General features: G+C 40.9%; 2 protein-coding genes across 2 annotated transcripts; both read left to right on the top strand.

The window, feature by feature from the left end:
* The first annotated feature begins 1,428 nt into the window (after positions 1-1,428).
* On the top strand, positions 1,429-5,131 carry LOC109899123 (D(1)-like dopamine receptor). The gene has a single exon (XM_031835626.1). It carries the CDS (start codon positions 1,473-1,475, stop codon positions 2,811-2,813), a length of 1,341 nt encoding a protein of 446 aa, XP_031691486.1. The 5' UTR covers positions 1,429-1,472; the 3' UTR covers positions 2,814-5,131.
* A 14,038-nt stretch (positions 5,132-19,169) lies between these two features.
* LOC109899124 (fibroblast growth factor-binding protein 2) lies at positions 19,170-21,780 on the top strand. Its single transcript, XM_020494179.2, has 2 exons — positions 19,170-19,334; positions 20,106-21,780. The coding sequence occupies exon 2, from the start codon at positions 20,212-20,214 to the stop codon at positions 20,842-20,844; it is 633 nt and encodes a 210-aa protein (XP_020349768.1). The 5' UTR covers positions 19,170-19,334; positions 20,106-20,211; the 3' UTR covers positions 20,845-21,780.
* The last annotated feature ends 274 nt before the right edge of the window (positions 21,781-22,054 follow it).

Raw genomic sequence — 22,054 nt, 5'->3', positions numbered from 1 at the left:
CGCAGTATAGGCAGGCGTATGTTCTACATGGAGCCACACATTTTGTGAAGTGAAACTGCATTCACATACTCCGTTGCGCTCTGTTTGCGTAAGGTCTGTTTTTCTGCTTTAGAAAAGCCAGGGACGATTTATGTTCCCAGTCCGACCCCTGGTGACTCAACAAAATCAATGGGAGCCCCCTGGGGGTCAGGCCCTCAGGCATGTAATCTGGCTACATACAGTAACTACAAGATATAGATAGCTGGTTAGCCTAATTTACCTATCTAGCTAACATGGGCTAGTATAGCACAGCTTTGTCTTTAGATGTCATTTGCTCATTATGTCTTGTAGGCTATTTAGAATAAATGATTTAGTTGTACATCGTTTATATGTCGGCAGACAACAACATTCTATTCTGATGTCTCAGTAACATTTTCCCAATTTGCAAACACTCTCCAAACTACATACACCCATACAACTACAACACATGCATTTTGATATGTCGGCCAAAGGTGTGCGTGTTTACTGGGTAAACAATATTTGATCAACTTGGCATTTCTGAAATGTTGTGAAAAGTTTCGGCAAAAAATTGCACTATTCACACCTTTTATGGGTAAATACTGTTTTTAATATTTTTTTGTGAGTCACTTTTTTCCACTGGCTGTATTGCTCTTATAGGCTAGCCTACTGTCCTGAGCCTTAATCTACAATAATTTAAACTAGCATCAATTTCATCACTAGGCCTATGTTTTGGGTAAACATTGACATTATTGACTTCACTGTTGTTGTCTCTTGCTAGGCCCGTGAGATATTGTCATGGTTTCTAGGGTTGTGGACAATTGCAACACAGTGTTAAAATGACCCTGAGCCAAGCAGCCAGTTAATGAAAACAATGTGATTTTAAATTTGAGATGGTATGAATTACACAGATACTAACTTTAGGCCTTGGGGTCATGTAGAGTTCCAAAGAAGTTGTAAACAGATATAATCTGGAAACCAGATTATTAAAGATGTTTTGACAGGAACCGAATGGCCATGCACAAACAGATGTGTAGTAACCCTATTTAAAATATTGATTACAAACATAAAATACTTATATTTCGTGCATAATCCTTACATATGTCTAGCATAGGCTAAAATACTGTAGTCACAAGCATACTAATGTCAAAATATAGTTTATGGTAGCCTATTATTTCAACATGCATATAGAAATAGGCTAATTACTATATTCTTTATTCATCCCCATCACTGAAGCTCTTTTTGGAAGATTATAATCTAGCCTATGACAAACTGGATGAGTGGACCACTGCTGCTGACATTGGGCTAGACCCCTCACTATCCTGACAGACTATAGACATAATTATCTCACCTGCTATGAGTCATAGCCTGTCACGAGAAAGAATCATCGGACAGTTTGCAACGTTTTTTTGTAGCTTACTGAGTACTGAGACCAGTTGAATTGCTACGGGTTGGAAGCAGTCAGAGAAACCTACATGAGAATAAAGACAGTGAATAAATACTTAGTTAAATGTGAAATTGAGGCGTTTTTACGCAACGGCAGAAAAGTGCAAATGGAAAACTACACTGGAAATGAAACGCAAGTTATGTCGGAATCTTACGCCACAGAAGCCAAGACCGGCGGGAATGGTGTGCGGACGCTAATTGGATGCATTTTGTTTGTTCTCATTGTGTCGACACTACTGGGGAACACGCTCGTGTGCGCCGCAGTCGTTAAATTCAGACACCTCCGGTCCAAGGTAACCAACTTTTTCGTGATTTCTCTGGCTGTGTCAGACCTCTTCGTTGCCGTCCTCGTGATGCCATGGGAGGCAATATCCGAAGTGACTGGGACCTGGCTGTTTGGTAGATTTTGTGGCATATGGATAGCTTTTGACATAATGTGCTCGACGGCATCAATTCTTAATCTGTGTATCATAAGCGTGGACAGATACTGGGCTATAGCAAGTCCTTTTAGATATGAACGGAAAATGACCCACAGAGTAGCATTTATCATGATTGCAGTGGCGTGGACGCTGTCAATTCTCATATCCTTCATACCTGTCCAACTGAACTGGCACGTGGCCGAGGAGGAGACATCAGCGGGAAACGTTAGCAACCACTCCGAGAACTGCATAGCGAACTTGAACAAGACCTATGCTATTTTCACATCACTGATCAGTTTCTACATCCCAGTTGTCATCATGGTTGCCACCTACACGAGGATTTTCCGTATTGCGCAAACACAGATACGGAGGATATCCTCATTGGAGAGAGCTGTGGAGCAAGCGCAAAATAACCAACACCCAAACGTTTGCGCACACGAAAACGCATTGAAAACTGCTTTTAAAAAAGAAACAAAGGTCTTAAAGACCCTCTCCATTATCATGGGAGTTTTTGTTTTTTGCTGGCTGCCCTTTTTTGTCCTAAACTGCATGGTACCTTTCTATGACCCTCCGTGTGTAAGCGACACCACGTTCACAATTTTCGTTTGGTTTGGTTGGGCCAACTCTTCGTTAAACCCCGTCATTTACGCATTTAACGCAGATTTCAGAAAAGCCTTTACAACTATTCTAGGCTGCAATAAAATGTGTTCAACCAATACATTGGAGGCTGTTAATTTCAGCAATGAATTGGTGTCCTATCACCACGACACAACGCTCCAAAAAGACGCACAAGTCTTAATGGCTACACACCATCCAAACGCAATCCCTAACTTGGGAGAGGACACAACCCCACTGTTCGACAAAGTTTCTCTTATCTCAATCGCATCCCGCAATCACAAGAACATGTTTCTGCCAGCCAATGTCCAATTCCAGTGTGACGGGGAAATGTAATTTACCACAGCTGTAGCCATGGAGTGCGATGCAATCCATGGTCAAAACCACGATTAGAATCTTGCACAATTGTAGGCTATGATTTATTCATGAAATATTGATTTATTTGTATTTATTTAAGTTATATTTTATTGTGAAATCATTCACTTATGTTGTTTTGCATAATGCCGTGCGCAATGTTATAATTTCTTTATTATCTCACTGATCATGATCAATACATTTACACAGAGATTATTTTAAAAAGTAGGCATGTGTCTTGATAAATGGAAGGAAATCACGTAGAAATGTTAGCCTAGTTTTAGTCTTGCTACTACACACATTTCAAATAATTGAGACTAGTTAAATAAAGGTTGAATGAAAAATATATACATAAAAAGACACAATTGAACGAATAAGCTATGTGATGTGTATTGCATAATGAGAGGATATCAGTACATTTTGTTAGTGTTTTTTAAAACTCTTGCCAAAATACTTGTTCTAATTCAATGAGGATGGTGGTAGTGTTTCTGTAGCAAAGTAGCTCTCAAACACCATGGGAGTAATCTGTTTCAAATCAAATCACATTTTATTTTTCACATTTATTAGCAATAATGGTAAAATAATACTTAATGAAAAGGTAATTATTTTGGTATAAGTTGATATGTTTAATCAGATACAGTATATAATAATGGAACCATAACTTGACATTGTTTTGTGAAAATAGCTGTAGAAATCTTGTAATCTTTTGCCACCTCTTACTCAAGTTAAGTCATCATTTATTTAAAGTGCATTTCACAATGTCTCAACACACTTTACAAATAACATTTAAATTAAAACATGTAAAATATACTCAACCATTTGTAAATGAATATAGCTAGAAAATATGTAGAACTGATTATGTTCTTGCCAAAGCTTCACTATAATCGTTTGCAACTGTCTTCTGCATAGTCCCTGACAACACCATGTAACCCATGGTAACAGAACCACATCTTCCCCTCTGATAATTGCATCTATTTTTATTTTAGGATTATTATATTCTCCAAAGCTGCTCTGCGGTGTTGGCAGATATAAAATAGTAAAATGAGCCCTGGCCCAAAATCCCTAGGCCCAAAATGTTTTCAGAATCAGCTTTAGAACATGATTAAATATTCAACATCTAAAATATCTCCCATCAAAGCCATTTCCCCCCATGAATCAAATTTGAATAAATGGGAAGGGTGTCTAAGATATAGGGCTATATATTATAGGCATTATGTGATAGGGCTCCCGAGTGCCGCAGCGGTCTAAGGCACTGCATCTCAGTGCAAGAGGTGTCACTACAGTCCCTGTTTCAATTCCAGGCTGTATCACATCCGGCCATGATTGGGAGTCCCAAAGGGCAGCGCACAATTGGCCCAGCATCGTCTGGGGGTAGGCGGTCATTGTAAATAAGAATTTGTTCTTAACTGACTTTCCAGGTTAAATACAAAATATAGTCTACTATTCCAAAATAAAATACATTTCACTTCACATCTGTTAAAAAAATTACTGTCAGAGTCACCAAATTACACCAGTGCTGTAAAATTGGCCACGCAGTTACTCATTCTATGTACTCCTAGTTTGTCCCTTTAGTTAGAATTCCCAACAGCACCTCAGTCAATCACTTGTATGTTTCTTACCAATCAGAGACATTCTCTATCACTTGCTTGTTGTAAGTCCCGCCTCCAGGTATTGATTTGCGGGGGATAAAGTTTGGGTGTTTGTATAGAATTTTGTAAAATATGTGTGTGCACTGTCATTGCTAGCTAAGTAGCCAGTTAGCCAGGCTCACTGGTTACCTTTTCACAGTGTCATGAACACAGTGCTTTTCAGTTACATTATGCTTATACGTACAATAGTAATAGCTTTGTTATAGTAGTTACATTCTATGCAGAGTTTGTTGTACTGTACAGCCTGCTCGCTATTGCAGCAGATTACTAGCCAAGTGTCGCATGTTGAGTCGTTTTGGTGAGCCTCTTACTCTGTTCGCCATTACTTGGTTTAGTGACAGTTTTCTCACCATGCGGTGGTCATGTGTACTCTCGGGCCACATTATACTTTACAGTCAGAGCATTTTGGATCTGTATTATGTAGCAGTAAAGACTGCAGCTTTATCCTGCTATTGTCATTCATATTCATGTGCTGCATTATCATTCAGTTAAGTCAAGGTGTATCTGTAAATAGCTTTACCCCTTTTATGTATTATTGTGTACTATAATATGTCCTTTTATCTTCCACCCTTTTAGAACCACTATCTACAGTATATTGATGTTGTGTTTGTGTGTGGGGGGGGATTCTTCCTGTCAATTAAACCCCCATTACCTGGACATTCTGACTCCTCATTGTTCTGGACAGACATTTTGTAGTGGTTATTACCTAATATCAACACCTAAGTTTTCGCCTATTTGAATGGTCCTTTTGGATCTACAACCAAGCCATATTTTTCAAGTGCCCCTTTCATCTTCAATGGACAGAGGGTTGAAAAACAGAGTAGGTGTCTCTGGACACTGAGAGATGTGACCTGATGAACCGCATGGCAGGTGTGTGGAGTGGAGTGGACACACAGGTGTGTTTCATACACAAGCCAGCTGATGTAATGTCATGCTATCATCTTGTGTTATTAGTGATGATATTTCATTATATTGATATGACATTATCCTCATCACCTCCCCGTCATTTAGTTTTCCAAATGGCTGCAGATATTTAAAGAGACATTTCAAAGACCTTACTTATTTTTACAATTTTGCAGATTAACATTTGAGCTTGGACTCATACATGCAGTGACTTGATCAAAACATAGAATTTTAAATAATACAATGTTTTTGTTTGAAATACTATTGAAGAATGGGGGAAATGAACTTTTAGGCAAAAGAGAACCAGCTTCTGATAAATGTCTGCATAAAAGGAAATTAGTTATATTGAAAATACATAGGTCAAACCTGGTGGGTTCAAGTATACTTGAGCATACACTGTATACCCACACGCATGAACACAAATAAACGTGTACACACACACACACACACACACACACACACACACACACACACACACACACACACACACACACACACACACACACACACACACACACACACACACACACACACACACACACACACACACACACACACACACACAGTGCCTTCAGAAAATATTCATACCACTTGACTTATTCCATATTTTGTGTGCCATATAATGACAGTGCCACATAATGACAAAGTGAAAACATGATTCTAAAAATGTTAGAACATTTATTGAAAATGAAGTACAGAAATATCTCAGTAACATAAGTATTCACACTCTTTTGCTATGCCACTCCAAATTCGTCCTTAAGATGTCACTACAACTTGATTGGAGTCCACCTGTGGCCGATAACATCTTTTGACAGAGTTCCTTGGCTGAGATGGGAGAACCTGCCAGAAGAACTACAGAACTTCAGCAATCTGAGCTTTATGGGAGAGTGGAAGCCACCCCGGAGAAAAAGGGACTTGACAGCATGCCTGAAGTTTCCAAAAAGGCACGTGAAAGACTTTGATAGCATATGGCAAAAGATTCTGTGGTCTGATGAGACAAACATTTTACTATTTGGCCTGAATGCAAAGTGCTATGTCTGGAGAAAACCCGGTTCAGCTCATCACCTGTCTAACATCATCCCTACCATGAAGCATGTTGGTGGCAGTGTCATGCTATGGGTATGCTTTTCAGTGTCAGGGAATGGTAAAGATAGAGGGAACAATAATTGGAGCCAAATATAGGCAAATCCTTGAAGAGAACCTATTTAAGAGTGCAAACTACCTTATAGACTGAACGTTATTTTTAATAAAGGTTACATGGAGAAAATCGGACCTTTCTGAAATGAAAATGGATGGCCCTCCATTAAGAAAATTATATTCTCCCGTGTACCCAACATAATAATTCAAACAAAGTGAATTTCAGAAAACATGTCTGCTGTTTACCCTCACTTCTTGGACAGACCAGAGCCTTCCGATATGCAGTTTTAGAAACTGTTCTTTGTTCTGTAAGCATTACATGTAAACGCAGGAATTTTGATAGCGCACAGGACTGTGGGCCAGAAGGTTGTGGGTTCGCATCTCACTGTAGACAAGAGTAAGGGTGAAAAAAATCTCCTTTGAATGAATAAAGCAATTATGCATAATTTTACATATTAACAGATTTTTTTTTTTAAATATCCTACAAATGACCTAAATTACAGGATAAGAATGGACAGAGAGGCCTATTTGTTCATCTTGTCATATTTGTCCTATGCCAATTGTGTGTCTTGTTTGCAACGAAACTGTCTCTGCAAATAATAAAATCTGAGATGTCATTAGGAATCTGAGCATGGTACTTTCAAAAGTAAATGTAGTCCTGCTTTGTGGCATTTTACAAAGGCTATATGTGTTATTGATCACACTATACATTTTTGTGCGTGTAGATATGGTTGTCCTTGTTCGATAGAGCCGTTGGACAACTTTCAGTGGTGTTCCTATCAGCAGATTTGCTGCTAAATGTGACCCATTTCAGGAACCTAGAGCTGTGTTCAAATACTCATACTAACTACACCCACAGTACAATGTGTGACGTGAATTGAGTATATAGTATATAGTATTGGTCATAGTATGGATATAGTTAGTATGTCAAAAGTTCCCAGATGTCGTACTAAATTCGCCAAAATATGAAGTATACACACAGAGGATGCTATTTCTGTTCTTTTGGGCCCATGATTAATTATTCAGGAAATAGGCGCGGCTTCTCATAGTTTTCAGATTTGAAGAAAATGGCAGAAAATATGCAGCCGAAGTACAACGAGAGCGGATACAAATGCAATGTTTTAACTAATTATGACAAATATTAAGATAATGTTGAGCTATGTAATAAAGTAATGACTTTTGAAATAAGTTACCTTATACGTTGGCTGACAATGTTGGCTGACAATTACGAACCACATACTGTAGCATATCATTACCATAACGTTAGTTGGCTACTTATACATCAAACTTGCCAGTATATTAACTATAGGCTATCTAACTAACTACTCAATGTCTATTGACTTGATTATTCTCGTCATTCTTAGCTTAGCTAAATGGTATGGTCGTTGTGAGTTCTCAATGGACATTTGGGTGCTTTTGTAAATTCGCTCTGGCTATCTACTCTGACTTCAGAGCACTCTCGTTTGAGTGTACCAGAGTGCAGAATAATGAATTTACGAGCACTCGTTGAATATGGCCAGTGTCAGTAAACGTTGGCAATAAAGCGGAATAAAATTGTTGCCAGCAGCATAGTTAGTCACCAAAGCTCTGGATAACATGAAAACTGTCTAACCAGCTATGCTACGGCGAGTAAAATGGTTAGAGTGGTCTCATTTGTGTCTGGAAGTAGCTAGCAAGCTAGCCAACATTAGCTTGGGTGGTTGACTACCATTGTAAGGTCGGAACGCTCAAACTCAAATCAATCCTACTCCTCGGCCTGAGTGTCCAGTGTGCGCTCTGAGAGTGAAACACTCTGAATTTAGAAACTTACACTCTAACAACGCTCTGAATTTACTAGAGCACTCCAGATTGAATTTAAGAACACACCTGAAGTCGTAAAATGTCTAACTAGTAATTTGTAGCTAGCAAGAGGTTGCATAGCAACAGCATCAACTTCCGGTAGATAGGCGAAGAGCTAGTATGCTCAACTGAAAGGATACTGTTTGTTTACAAAGATCCAAGATGGTTTAGCAGTCAGACATCTTTTTTCCTCGTCTTGTCGTGTCCTGTGTTTATATCTTTTTTCTTCGCATATATTAAAAAAAATATTTTTCTTAACCTCAACTTCAACATACTCTCCTGCAATCCACCTCATCCAATGTGGTATGAATCTGCTATTTTCTTTACTTCAGTACTGGAACCCCCAACAGGAGTTAGCCAGCTAACTAGCTACTAGCTAGTAGTCAGTTAGCCACTGCTAGCAGTCATAAGCTACCTTTAGTCTGGACAACTCTCACCAGTCTGCACAGCGCGACTCAAACCAGAGAAAATAAGACTTATTTTTCTCCATATCTCCGGATTCCTACCGCAAGCTCTGAACCTTTTCACCTGGATCATCGCAGCTAGCTAGCTGCTATCCATGTGGCCACTCCTGGCTAACGTCTCTGTCCCAAAGCAAGAACCAATTAGCCTGGAGCTAGCCTTTGCTAGGCCCATCTCCTGGCTAGCCGAAGCGGTCCATCAGCCACTCCTTGGGCTACAATACCTATTTTGCCAATTGGCCTGGACCCTAGCCGACCCATCACGACTGGACTACCAACGTAATTTGCCCGAGAGGTGTTTTCAAATGGCTCCTCCGTCGCTACGTCCCCTGAATGTCCATCTGCTAGCCTGCTAGCCACGGCCTGCTAGCTGTATAGAGCATATCGGACTGTTAGCTTAAGAGACACATCGGACAAATTATTTGGCCACTATACCTATTTTGCCAATTGGCCTGGACCCTTTTACCACACGGAGCCCTGCTGATCCATGATGACTGGTCTGCCAAGGTAACAGTACGAGGGGGCTACAACTGACTTCTTCCACAGTGACGTCCCTCTAAGGCCCTTCTGCTAGCTTGCTAGCCCAGGCCCGCTAGCTGCCTGAATCGCCGTGTCTCCCCGGCCCGCCAAGTCACTCACTGGACCCCTATGATCACCTGGCTATTCATGCCTCTCCCTAATGTCAATATGCCTTGTCCATCGCTGTTTTGGTTAGTAATTAGTGCCTTATTTCACTGTAGAGCCTCTAGCCCTGCTCAATACACCTTTGTTAACCCTTTAGTTCCACCACCCACACATGCGGTGACCTCACCTGGTTGAAATTATGTTTCTAGAGACAATTTCTCTCTCATCGTCACTCAATGCATAGGTTTAACTCAACTGTATTCACATCCTACCATACCTTTGTCTGTATATTAGGCCTTGAATCTATTCTACCATGCCCAGAAACCTGCTCCTTTTACTCTCTGTTCCGAACATACTAGACAACCAGTACTTATAGCCTTTAGCCGTACCCTTATCCTACTCCTCCTCTGTTCCTCTGGTGATGTAGAGGTTAATCCAGACCCTGCAGTGCCTAGCTCCACTCCCATTCCCCAGGCGCTCTCATTTGTTGACTTCTGTAACCGTAAAGCCTAGGTTTCTTGCATGTTAACATTAGAAGCCTCCCCCTAAGTTTGTTTTATTCACTGCCTTAGCACACTCTGCCAACCCGGATGTCCTAGCCGTGTCTGAATCATGGCTTAGGAAGACCACCAAAAACCCTGAAATTTCCATCCTTAACTATAACATTTTCCGACAAGATAGAACTACCAAAGGAGGCGGAGTTGCAATCTACTGCAGAGATAGCCTGCAGAGTTCTGTCTTACTATCCTGGTCTGTGCCAAAACAATTTGAGCTTCTAATTGAAAAAATCCACCTTTCCAGAAACAAGTCTCCCACCGTTACCGCTTGCTATAGACCACCTTCTGCCCCCAGCTGTGCCCTGGACACCATGTGTGAATTGATTTCCCCCCATCTATCTTCAGAGCTTGTGCTGTTAGGTGACCTAAACTGGGACATGCTTAACACCCCGGCCGTCCTACAATCTAAGCTTGATGCCCTCAATCTCACACAAATTATTAATGAACCCACCAGGTACAACCCCAAATCCGTAAACACGGGCACCCTCATAGATATCATCCTTACAAACCTGTCCTCCAAATACACCTCTGCTGTATTCAACCAGGATCGCAGCGATCACTTTGCCTGAATCCGTAACAACTGCTCCCTAAAACACTTCAGTGAGCAGGCCTTTCTAATTGACCTTGCATGGGTATCATGGAAGGATATTGACCTTATTCCGTCAGTAGAGGATGCCTGGTTATTCTTTAAAAGTGCTTTCTTCACCATCTTAAATAAGCATGCCCGATTAAACAAATTTAGAACCAGGAACAGATATAGTCCTTGGTTCACTCCAAACCTGACTGCCCTTGACCGGCACAAAAACATCCTGTGGCGTACTGCACTAGCATCAAATAGCCCCCGCGATATGCAACTTCTCAGGGAAGTTAGGAACCAATATACACAGGCAGTTAAGTAAGCAAAGGCTAGCTTTTTAAAATAGAATTTGCATCCTGTAGCACAAACTCCCAAAATTTCTGGGACACTGTAAAGTCGATGGATAATAAGAGCACCTCCTCCCAGCTGCCCACTGCACTAAGGCTAGGAAACACTGTCACCACCGATAAATCTGCGATAATTGAGAATTTCAATAAGCATTTTTCTACGGCTAGCCATGCTTTCCACCTGGCTACCCCTGCCCCATTCAACAGCTCTGCACCCCCTACAGCAATTTTCCCAAGCCTCTCCCATTTCTCCTTCACCCAAATCCAGATAGCTGATGTTCCGAAAGAGCTGCAAAATCTGGACCCCTACAAATCAGCTGGGCTAGACAATCTGGACCCTCTCTAAAATTATCTGCCGAAAATTGTTGAAAGTATATCTATCCTACCCTGCCTTTCTAAGGTCTTCAAAAGCCAAGTTTACAAACAGATCACTGACCATCTCGAATCCCACCGTACCTTCTTCGCTATGCAATCTGGTTTCCGAGCTGGTCATGAGTGCACCTCAGCCAGGCTCAAGGTCCTAAACGATATCATAACCGCCATCGATAAGAGACAATACTGTGCAGCCGTCTTCATCGACCTGGCCAAATCGTTCAACTCTGTCAATCATCATATTCTTATCGGCAGACTCAACAGCCTCGGTTTTTCTAATGACTGCCTTACCTGGTTCACCAACTACTTTGCAGACAGAGTGTGTCAAATCGGAGGGCATGTTGTCCGGTCCTCTGGCAGTCTCTATGGGGGTGCCACAGGGTTCAATTCTCGGGCCGACTCTTTTCTCTGTATATATCAATGATGTTGCTCTTGCTGCGGGCGACTCCCTGATCCACCTCTACGTAGACGACACCATTCTGTATACTTCTGGCCCTTCCTTGGAAACTGTGCTATCTAACCTCCAAACGAGCTTCAATGCCATACAACACCCCTTCCGTGGCCTCCAACTGCTCTTAGACGCTAGTAAAACCAAATGCATGCTTTTCAACCGTTCGCTGCCTGCACCCGCACGCCTGACTAGCATCACCACCCTGGATGGTTCCGACCTAGAATACGTGGACATCTATAAGTACCTAGGTGTCTGGCTAGACTGTAAACTCTCCTTCCAGACTCATATCAAACATCTCCAATCTAAAATCAAATCTAGAATTGGCTTTCTATTTCGCAACAAAGCCTCCTTCACTCACTCCGCCAAACTTACCCTAGTAAAACTGACTATCCTACCGATCCTCGACTTCGGCGATGTCATCTACAAAATAGCTTCCAATACTCTACTCAGCAAACTGGATGTAGTTTATCACAGTGCCATCCGTTTTGTTACTAAAGCACCTTATACCACCCACCACTGCGACCTGTATGCTCTAGTTGGCTGGCCCTCGCTACATATTCATCGCCAGACCCACTGGCTCCAGGTCCAGGCCTTATCTCAGTTCACTGGTCATGATGGCAACACCCACCAATAGCACGCGCTCCAGCAGGTGTATCTCAATGATCATCCCTAAAGCCAACACCTCATTTGGCCGCCTTTCCTTCCAGTTCTCTGCTGCCTGTGACTGGAACGAATTGCAAAAATCTCTGAAGTTGGAGACTTTTATCTCCCTCATCAACTTTAAAACATCTGCTATCTGAGCAGCTAACCGATCGCTGCAGCTGTACATAGTCCATCGGTAAATAGCCCACCCAATTCACCTACCTCATCCCCATACTGTTTTTATTTATTTACTTTTCTGCTCTTTTGCACACCAGTATCACCAGTATCTCTACCCGCACATGACCATTTGATAATTTATCACTCCAGTGTTAATATGCTAAATTGTAATTATTCGCTACCTCCTCATGCATTCTGCACACGATGTATATAGACTCTTTCTTTTTCTGTGTTATTGACTTCCATTTTTTTTTTTTTGTTTACTCCATGTGTAACTCTGTGTTGTCATCTCTTCACACTGCTATGCTTTATCTTGGCCAGGTCGCAGTTGTAAATGAAAACTTGTTCTCAACTAGCCTACCTGGTTAAATAAAGGTGAAATAAAAATACATTTTAAAAAGTCTCGTAACCAGTTTCTTGAGGGCTAAACGTCTGCTGAACTGTTCAATGCCATGATGTAGGGAGGGCAGAGGGCCAGTTATTACAGGGCATTTGTTGTTGTTGAGTAATGACCCAATTAGTTATTTGAAATCCATCTTCAGCTCTTCTGAGCTGCCCTTCATCATGTCCTTTGACCACACATGAACCTTGACAGTATCAGCCCCCGGTGACTGACTCACAGCCTCGGGAAGCAACCTGGTGATATCCTGATCTTTTTCTCCAGGAAAACACAAAGTCTTTGCCCCATTTACAGATATACAGTTGAAGTCAGAAGTTTACATACACCTTAGCCAAATACAGTTAAAGTCAGTTTTTCACAATTCCTGACATTTAATCCTAGTAACAATTCCCTGTTTTAGGTCAGTTAGGATCACCACTTTTAAGAATTTTAAGAATGTGAAATGTCAGAATTATAGTAGAGTGATTTATTTCAGCTTTTATTTCTTTCATCACATTCCCAGTGGGTCAGAAGTTTACATACAATCAATTAGTATTTGGTAGCATTGCCTTTAAATTGTTTAACTTGGGTCAAATGTTTCGGGTAGCCTTTCACAAGCTTCCCACAGTAAGTTGGGTGAATTTTGGCCCATTCCTCCTGACAGAGCTGGTGTAACTGAGTCAGGTTTGTAGGCCTCCTTGCTCGCACACGCTTTTTCAGTTCTGCCCACAAATGTTCTGGAGGATTGAGGTCAGGGCTTTGTGATGGCCACTCCAATACATTGGCGTTGTTATCCTTAAGCCATTTTGCCACAACTTTGGAAGTATGCTTGGGGTCATTGTCCATTTGGATGACCAATTTGCGACCAACCTTTAACTTCCTGACTGATGTCTTGAGGTGTTGCTTCAATATATCCACATAATTTTCATAATTTTCCTGCCTCATGATGCCATCTATTTTGTGAAGTGCACCAGTCCCTCCTGCAGCAAAGCACCCCCACAACATGATGCTGCCACCTCCGTGCATCATGGTTGGGATGGTGTTCTTCGGCTTGCAAGCCTCCCCCTGTTTCCTCCTAAAATAACGATGGCCATTATGGCCAAACAGTTCTATTTTTGTTTCATCAGACCAGAGGACATTTCTCCAAAAAGTATGATCTTTGTCCCCATGTGCAGTTGCAAACCGTAGTCTGGCTTTTTTATCCTCACTGGTACAAGCTAGCGTCCCACCTCGACAACAGCCAGGGAAATTGCAGGGCGCCAAATTCAAAACAACAGAAATCACATAATTGAAATTCCTCAAACATACAAGTATTATACACCATTTTAAAGATAAACTTCTTATAAATCCAACCACAATGTCCGATTTCAAAAAGGCTTTACGGAGAAAGCATACCATGTGATTATGTTAGGTCAGCGCCTAGTCACAGAAAACCATACAGCCATTTTCCAGTCAAGGAGACTGCTCACAAAAGTCGGAAATAGCAATTAAATTAGTCACTAACCTTTGACGATCTTCATCAGATGGCACTCACAGGACTTCATGTTACACAATAAATGTGTATTTTGTTCGATAAAGTTAATCTTTATGTCCAAAAACTTCATTGTAAATTGGTGCGTTATGTTCAGAAATGCATGGTCTCAAACAAACATCCGGTGAAAGTGCAGAGAGCCACATCAAATTACAGAAATACTCATCATAAACATTGATGAAAGATACAAGTGTTTAACATACATTTAAAGATAAACTTCTCTTTAATGCAACCACTGTGTCAGATTTCAAAAAGTCATTTTTCCATTAGTAACTGCATTGTTAATTCTCGAGAGGACTTTTTCCACATTTTATTGTGTTAATAATGAATTAAATTGAGGTTTTGTGCCACTGATCTACATACATTACCTCACAATGTAAAAGTGGACCCCACACATACAATTGTCTGTAAACTCCCTCAGTTGAGTAGTGAATTTCTACCCCAGATTCAACCACAAAGACCAGGGAGGTTTTCCATTGCCTCGCAAAGAAGGTCATCTATTGATAGATGGGTAAAAAAAAAATTAAGAAGACACTGAATATTTATTTAAGCATGGTGAAGTTAGTAATTATGCTTTGGATGGTGTATCAATACACCCAGTCACTACAAAGATACTGGCAACAGGCAACTCTGTTGCCAGACAGGAAGGAAACCACTGAGGGATTTCTCCATGAGGCTAATGTTGACTTTAAAACAGTTACAGAGTTTAATGGTTGTGATTGGAGAAAACTGAGGATTGATCAACAACATTGTAGTTACTCCACAATACTAACCTAAATGACAGATTGAAAAGAAGGAAGTCTGTACAAAATACAAATATTCCAAGACATGCATCCTGTTCTCTATAAGGCACCAAAGTTAAAAAAATGGGGCAAAGAAATTCACATTTTGCCCTGAATACAATGCATTACGTTTTGGGCAAATCCAGCACATTACTGAACACCACTCTTCATATTTTCAAGCACAATGCTGTCTGCATCATGTTATGAATATGTTCGTCATCAGCAAAGGGAGTTATTTTTGGGGGATAAAAATAAAAACGAATGGAGCTGAGCACAAGCACAATCCTTAAAGGAAACCTGGGTCAGTCTTATTTCCTACAGACACGGAGACAAATTCACCTTCCAGCAGGACAATAACCTAAAACTCAAGGCCAAATATTCACCGGAGTTGCTTACCAAGATTACATTGAATGTTCCTTAGTGGCCTAGTTATAGTTTTGACTTAAATCGTCATTAAAATCTATGGCAAAACTTGAAAATGGCAGCATCCCTACAGTGAAGCATGTTGGTGGCAGAATCATGCTGTGGGGATGTTTTTCAGAGGCAGGGACTGAGATACTAGTCAGGATTCAGGGATATATGTACGGAGCAAAGTAGAGAGAGATCCTTGATGAAAACCTGCTCCAGAGCGCTCAGGACCTCAGACTGGGGCGATTGTTCATCTTCCAACAGGACAACGACCCTAAGCACACAGCCAAGACAATGCATGAGTGGCTTGGGGACAAGTCTCTGAATGTCCTTGAGTGGGCCAGCTAAATCTCAGATTTGAACCTGATCAAACAGGTCTCTCTCATCTCTGGAGAGACCTGAAAATAGCTGTGCAGCGACTCTCCCCATCCATCCTGACAGAGCTTGAGAGGATTTGCAGTGAAGAATGGGGGAATCTCCCAAAATACAGGTGTGCCAAAAGCTTGTAGTGTCATACCCAGGAAGACTTGAGTCTGTAACCTGCTTTTGCTTTGTCATTATGGGGTATTGTGTGAATATTGATGAGGGGGAAAAACTATTTAATCCATTTTAGAATATGGCTGTAACATAACAACATGTGGAAAACGTCTAGGGTTTTGAATACTTTCCGAATGCACTGTACACATTGCTTGACTCACATTGTTGTGCTGTGCTCACTTCAACAGGAAGGTAGTCCTTCTTGTGCCAAATTTTGTCAACAAACTTTGTCATCAATGTATGGCATTCTCTGAATTGATGGTGCTTTCAAGACAACTGGGAGCTCTAGAAAGAGGCCAGAGTTCCAATCTTGGAATTGCAAGTTGGATGACTGTTCAAAACTGTTTGAACTGTTTCCAGTCGTAGCAATTTTTTTCAGAGTTCCCAGTTTTCTTGAACTCACTAAAGTCTGATATTTCCCAGTTCCGAGTTTCCAGTTGTTTTGAACGAGGCAGAAGTCATGCTGGATTGACAGCATGGCCAATGTGTTCAACCTTTTCTGGCCCATGGTGTTGCATGTGAATGTTTAACCTTTTAAGCTTGGAAAATAAACCCTTAAACCCAGACTTGGACCACACACCCTTTCCATTGAATAGCAGGCTATTGATTGGTTTGCAATGCTTGCAGTTAGCCACTGATTCCTTCCAAACCGCTCATTGTTGAATTTGCGATTTACAACTTGTGTAATTTTTATGTTCAATGACTGATGAGCACTGATACATTTTATCTTCATATGGCAAGGACTAAAAAGGATTTGCAAGTAGATATTTGACTTGACTCATTGTCTAGCTTGCTAGCTAAGATTTTGAAAGTATGTTGACATGATCAGTCCAATTAAAGCTGTGGTAGATATAGCGTGATTTGACATCATTTTATCTATGGCCAGTGACTTCAGCCTTCTTGAATGGGCACTTCTAATGTAAATCTATGGCAGCACCCAAGGGGAATTCATTTTCTATCTCTCCCTATAGATTTTGAGGTGATGTAGTGTCCCCATGAGTAACAGAACACTGAGCCAATCACGGCTAAACTAGAGAATATGAGCAACCCCTACGCTCTTTATTTTCTGCTGGCTGCCCCACCACCACAGAAACCACTGAGCTAGGCTGAAACACCTGCATTTTGGAGCTGCCTGCTCAAGAAAGCAAAAAACAGACCATGTTTGAATGCAGCTTTATTAACTCAATGATTTGGGTACAAAACGGGCACAATTTTTTCTTTATATTGACGGGTCGCCACTGATAATAACCTTGAGAACCTGGAGTAATGGTATAAAAATCCATTCCAGGGTGAGTATTGTTAACCTACAGTTTGAGTGTACTGCATGATCTTACAGTGTTTGTCTTGCTAGTGAGAAAGACAAACTGGAATATATTGGTACTTACTTAGAATCAAGTGGGTCCAGTTCTTAAAGTTACACAATAGCAAAACAGAATGAACCATCAAAATGAAAAGATTTAGATTTTTGTATCAATCAGAATTTATGGCACAGTAAACAGACAATTCACCATACTGAATTGAAAATACATTACTTGAGGGACATACAGTATCTTCTGCAGTTTCCATGATGAGATCTTTATGATGACTCCAGTTCCGTGTTCAAGCCAAAGTTTCTCTAATCTTCTTTTTTTCCCAAGTTTTTGGACCTGAGATTAAATAAATGTCCCCAGGGCTGTATGCTCACAGTAGGGTGAGAAGCTCTTTTTGATTGCTGAATGTGAATTTTGCTGGGTCAGAAAAAAACAAGGACAATTGTGTAGTAGTCTATGTCCTCGTTCCGGTGTATTTTTAATAGTTCTATACAAATCCACCCAAAAATATAATAAAGGAGGAGTAGATTGAAGTTTTAAGTCCACAACATGCACTCCTCTGTCAGTGTTCTCTGACCTTAGTTAGAAACAAACTGTTTTCCTTCACCCATATATTGTTCTGCAGAGCACTCAGGTGGACAGTATCTGATAGACCAGATGAACCCCATGCTCATAACATTGTATATGGCCAGAAGAATGGTTGCTCTCATTTGCTAACCCCACCTCACACACACACACACACACACACACACACACACACACACACACACACACACACACACACACACACATGCTATGATCTTAAAATGGATTGACATTGGCACCATAACAGTGCACTTTTGTCTAGAGTCAAATCAAATCAAAGTTTATTTGTCACGTGCGCCGAATACAACAGGTGTAGACCTTACAGTGAAATGCTTACTTACAGGCTCTAACCAATAGTGCAAAAAAAAATATTAGGTGAACAATAGGTAAGTAAAGATATAAAAACAACAGTAAAAATACAGTGAAAAATAACATTAGCGAGGCTATATACAGTAGCGAGGCTATAAAAGTAGTGAGGCTACATACAGACACCATACAGAGTGACATGATAGCAATGCCAGGCCATCAGTCAATATGTCTGTGTTCCTCATTATGCAAAGAAATTAAGCACTAATAACCAGGTGTTGCCATGGAAGCTTGTGCTGAGGGCAATCTTCATTGTATTTACATACACTATGCTAACTTTTCTGCAAAGCAATGTGCTTCTCCTCTGCTTCACAATTAGATTCCCCCTGTCACTACGGTCTGAGGGGTGAGGACAGGGGCAGCACTACGCGCCTCAATCAGTGTCTAATCACAGTCAATGGTATCTTAAATGCAGTCAGCTAGCAGCACATTGATTGCAAACAATTTAACGGAGATTGGTCTTCTCAAACCTTCTCGTCAAGGACTCTCTTAGTATCACCAGCAGAGTGAAGCTTAAAGAAAGGACAGAAAAAAAGCAAATAGAATCACATTTCTAGAGAACATTGTCTTCTTAGCTGTGAAGAGGGGGTGTGTTGGGTATTGGGGTGTGTGAGTCAACACTTCATGACCCAAACCCCACCTACTACCTCACCTCCCCCACACACAGTCTTTAGGCTGTGGGTCGTGAGGAGTATTGTTACGAAGGGCACTGCTTAAGGGAGGTCTGGGTAGACCCATTTAAGCCCGTACCCCTCCCCTCCCCTCTCCACCCCTCCCCTTTCTCCTTTATTCTTCTATAAGCCCCTTTTATGCAAGTGTCCTGGGCCCCCGCATTTGCAAATAGTAGCAGACACTACGGTTCCAACATGGTAAGTGCGACATTTACATAGATACCGAATACCAAATATTGGAACTGAATATCATTTCATTGGTACATTTTGTTTTTGCAACCAGGTGTACTGTATGTTTGCAAAGTATGGGTATATTTTCCCTGTTATTTCTAAGTGAAGTAAGGAAATTCTGCGCCGGCTTGGGGCTGTTTGTTTTGGTGTATGTCTTTGTTATGTACCACTATTTTGGAACAATCCAATATGATTTCCTTCACATGGCAGGACATACTCCGAGTAAGGATGTTCAGATTACTCCCGTGTAAAAAGCATGAGTGGATTCATACTCCAAAATGTTTGTTGAGGTGATTTTTATACAGATTAGTCCCATGTACTAGGTAGTGCTGCAGTTGTGGCTGCCCCCCTAAAATAGCTGCCGTGACAGCATTTCCATCTCTCCCTTTTCTTGATTCTCTCCGTAGAGGATTCACTTGGCATGAGATCTATGTTACAGTGTTTAAGCTTAGAGCTGAAGCATTCCTCTCATATTGATTTAATGTGATGTGACAAAGTATATATTTTTTTATTACGATTAATTTAGAAATAGGTGCACTGAAAACCAACATCATACACATTCTAATGTGCTGTACAAATTGGTACACAACATCTTATGAATTATGTTTTTTTTTCTAAGTAGGGAATATAAAATGTTGTAAAACTTCTCATGTGTTTTTATGAAAAGAAGGGAAATGGGGTGTAGTTAATTAATTTATGTTTCACTTTGTTTTCCCTCTCCATTTTCACTCCCTGTAGGTCTTTTGATCTCGGAGCATCCCGTTTTGATTCCCTTCGGCGTCTTACTGATGCTTGGCTGCACTTGAATAAAGAACCCTTCAAGTAGCACTAATCACCACCAAACATGAGGTTCCTGTGGCCCCTGTTCTTCCTCCTGTGCCTTCGTGTCCTACCCAGCACCGAGGCCAAATACCAGATCTCCGACGACAAGATGTTGCAGCTCCCACCACCATTGGCAGGCAAGATGCCCAAGAACTCTGTAACAAGCTCAGGAGGGTTCAGCACAAAGGTTGGCCATAACTGTACTTGGGATACGTCTCGGGAGGGCGTGGTGAATCTGCTGGTCAGCTGTAACTCCGGGGAGCAGACCTACTGGTGCCGCTACACTGGACAGCCAGACTTGTGCCAAGCCTACAGTGACAGGAAGGCACAGGTCAGGCACTGGAAACAACTGGTGGGCAAGCTGAAGAAGAGGAACAACGCGTGCAAAGGGGAGAAAGTGCTGAAGACCCCCACCTGCAAGGGCCCCATGGACTCCCACATGAAACTCAAAGAGAAGGGGAACAGTGGAGGAGAGAAGGATCCATTGCCCCTGGCTCCTGAAATGGTAGAGAAGGAGGAGAAGAAAGAGGATAGGACTCTGTTGGAGGAGAGGAATTGGGATGGAGAGATAAACGACATGGAGCCAGTGGAGAATTACTGTGCCGAGGGATGGCATTCTGTCTGTTCTTTCTTTGTAAGCTTTTTTGAAGGTTAAAGTCTAAGTGTTTCTAAGGTTAAACAAAGGACAAATCTGATGAACTCAGTTGGTTGAAAAACTCCACTTCTATATCTGGGCTTACTTCTTTGCTACGTAAACAAAAATGGTTTGTCTGAAGCGATATAGAGACGAAATATAGGCTTCATAGGAATGTTTTGGGTTGTGTATTTTATTGTGAACTAATATTTGCTATTGTTCATTTGTAGTCACTAGACTTGTATCAGATTTCTATTTTTTAACTTTAACACAGCATACAAAATTATACCTGTGAATGAACGTACCGTACTATATAAATATTGAACATTTGTTTTATTAGTTTAATAAATGATCACAGATGATATGGTTATTTTTGAGAAGCAGTTAATTAGAAGGACTATATGGATGATATAGTTATTTATATTGTCAAGTTGGGGAAATACTGTAATACTTGATACAAAATTGCAATAGTATTGACAAGATCTTTGTGCTGTGGTGTATACACTTGAGGATAACAAACGAATGGTAATGAGCATGAATAGGATAATATTGAGAACCTTTTATGTATTTTCCCCATAGTTTATTTGATATTAGTTGCCAGAAAATAAAAAATCTCTTGAGACAATGTTATTTTTCTTAATCAAAATGATGTCAACATAACACAGGAAATGCAGTTCTTAAAAATTGCCAACCCTGATAATCACATTTCTTTCACGTCTTTGTATGTAGTGATAGGGTCACGTCTGTGAGAACTTGTGTACACTTAGAATAGACATACAGAAAGTGTTAATTGAAAATGTCACAAGATTAAGATGAGATATGTGAAAGTACTTTATGGCAAACAAGACTCACAAAATATTGTGGAAACCTGTTGTGATCTGTTTGAGGTGACACTGACTCTCCAAATTTGCACAATTGATTGCATGCTCTCTGGGAAATAAAGCAGTCTTGTGACTACAGTAATAAGTGGATGTTTATATATAGTTTTAAAAGTACCATCTTATTTAGTATCTGTGGCTCTACTATCTCTTTCTCATCCATAGTTTGATTGAGATTCTCTTCATGAGACAACTGTGTGGTTATCAATTGAAATATTGTCTGTCTTTTCTAGTGTTGCTTTTTTGTGTGATCTGGTAGCCAGTGGCCACAGACAACAAATAGACGATTGTGAGTTGCACTGCCAATGCCAACAGATGGCAGGAGGTACCTCCTGGCACTATAGTGGGTGATC

This window comes from Oncorhynchus kisutch, linkage group LG11 (genome assembly GCF_002021735.2).
Source record: "Oncorhynchus kisutch isolate 150728-3 linkage group LG11, Okis_V2, whole genome shotgun sequence".
Classification (NCBI taxonomy): Eukaryota; Metazoa; Chordata; class Actinopteri; order Salmoniformes; family Salmonidae; genus Oncorhynchus; species Oncorhynchus kisutch.
Note: the sequence above shows the minus strand (reverse complement) of the source record. Positions and strands in the feature narration are given on the sequence as shown.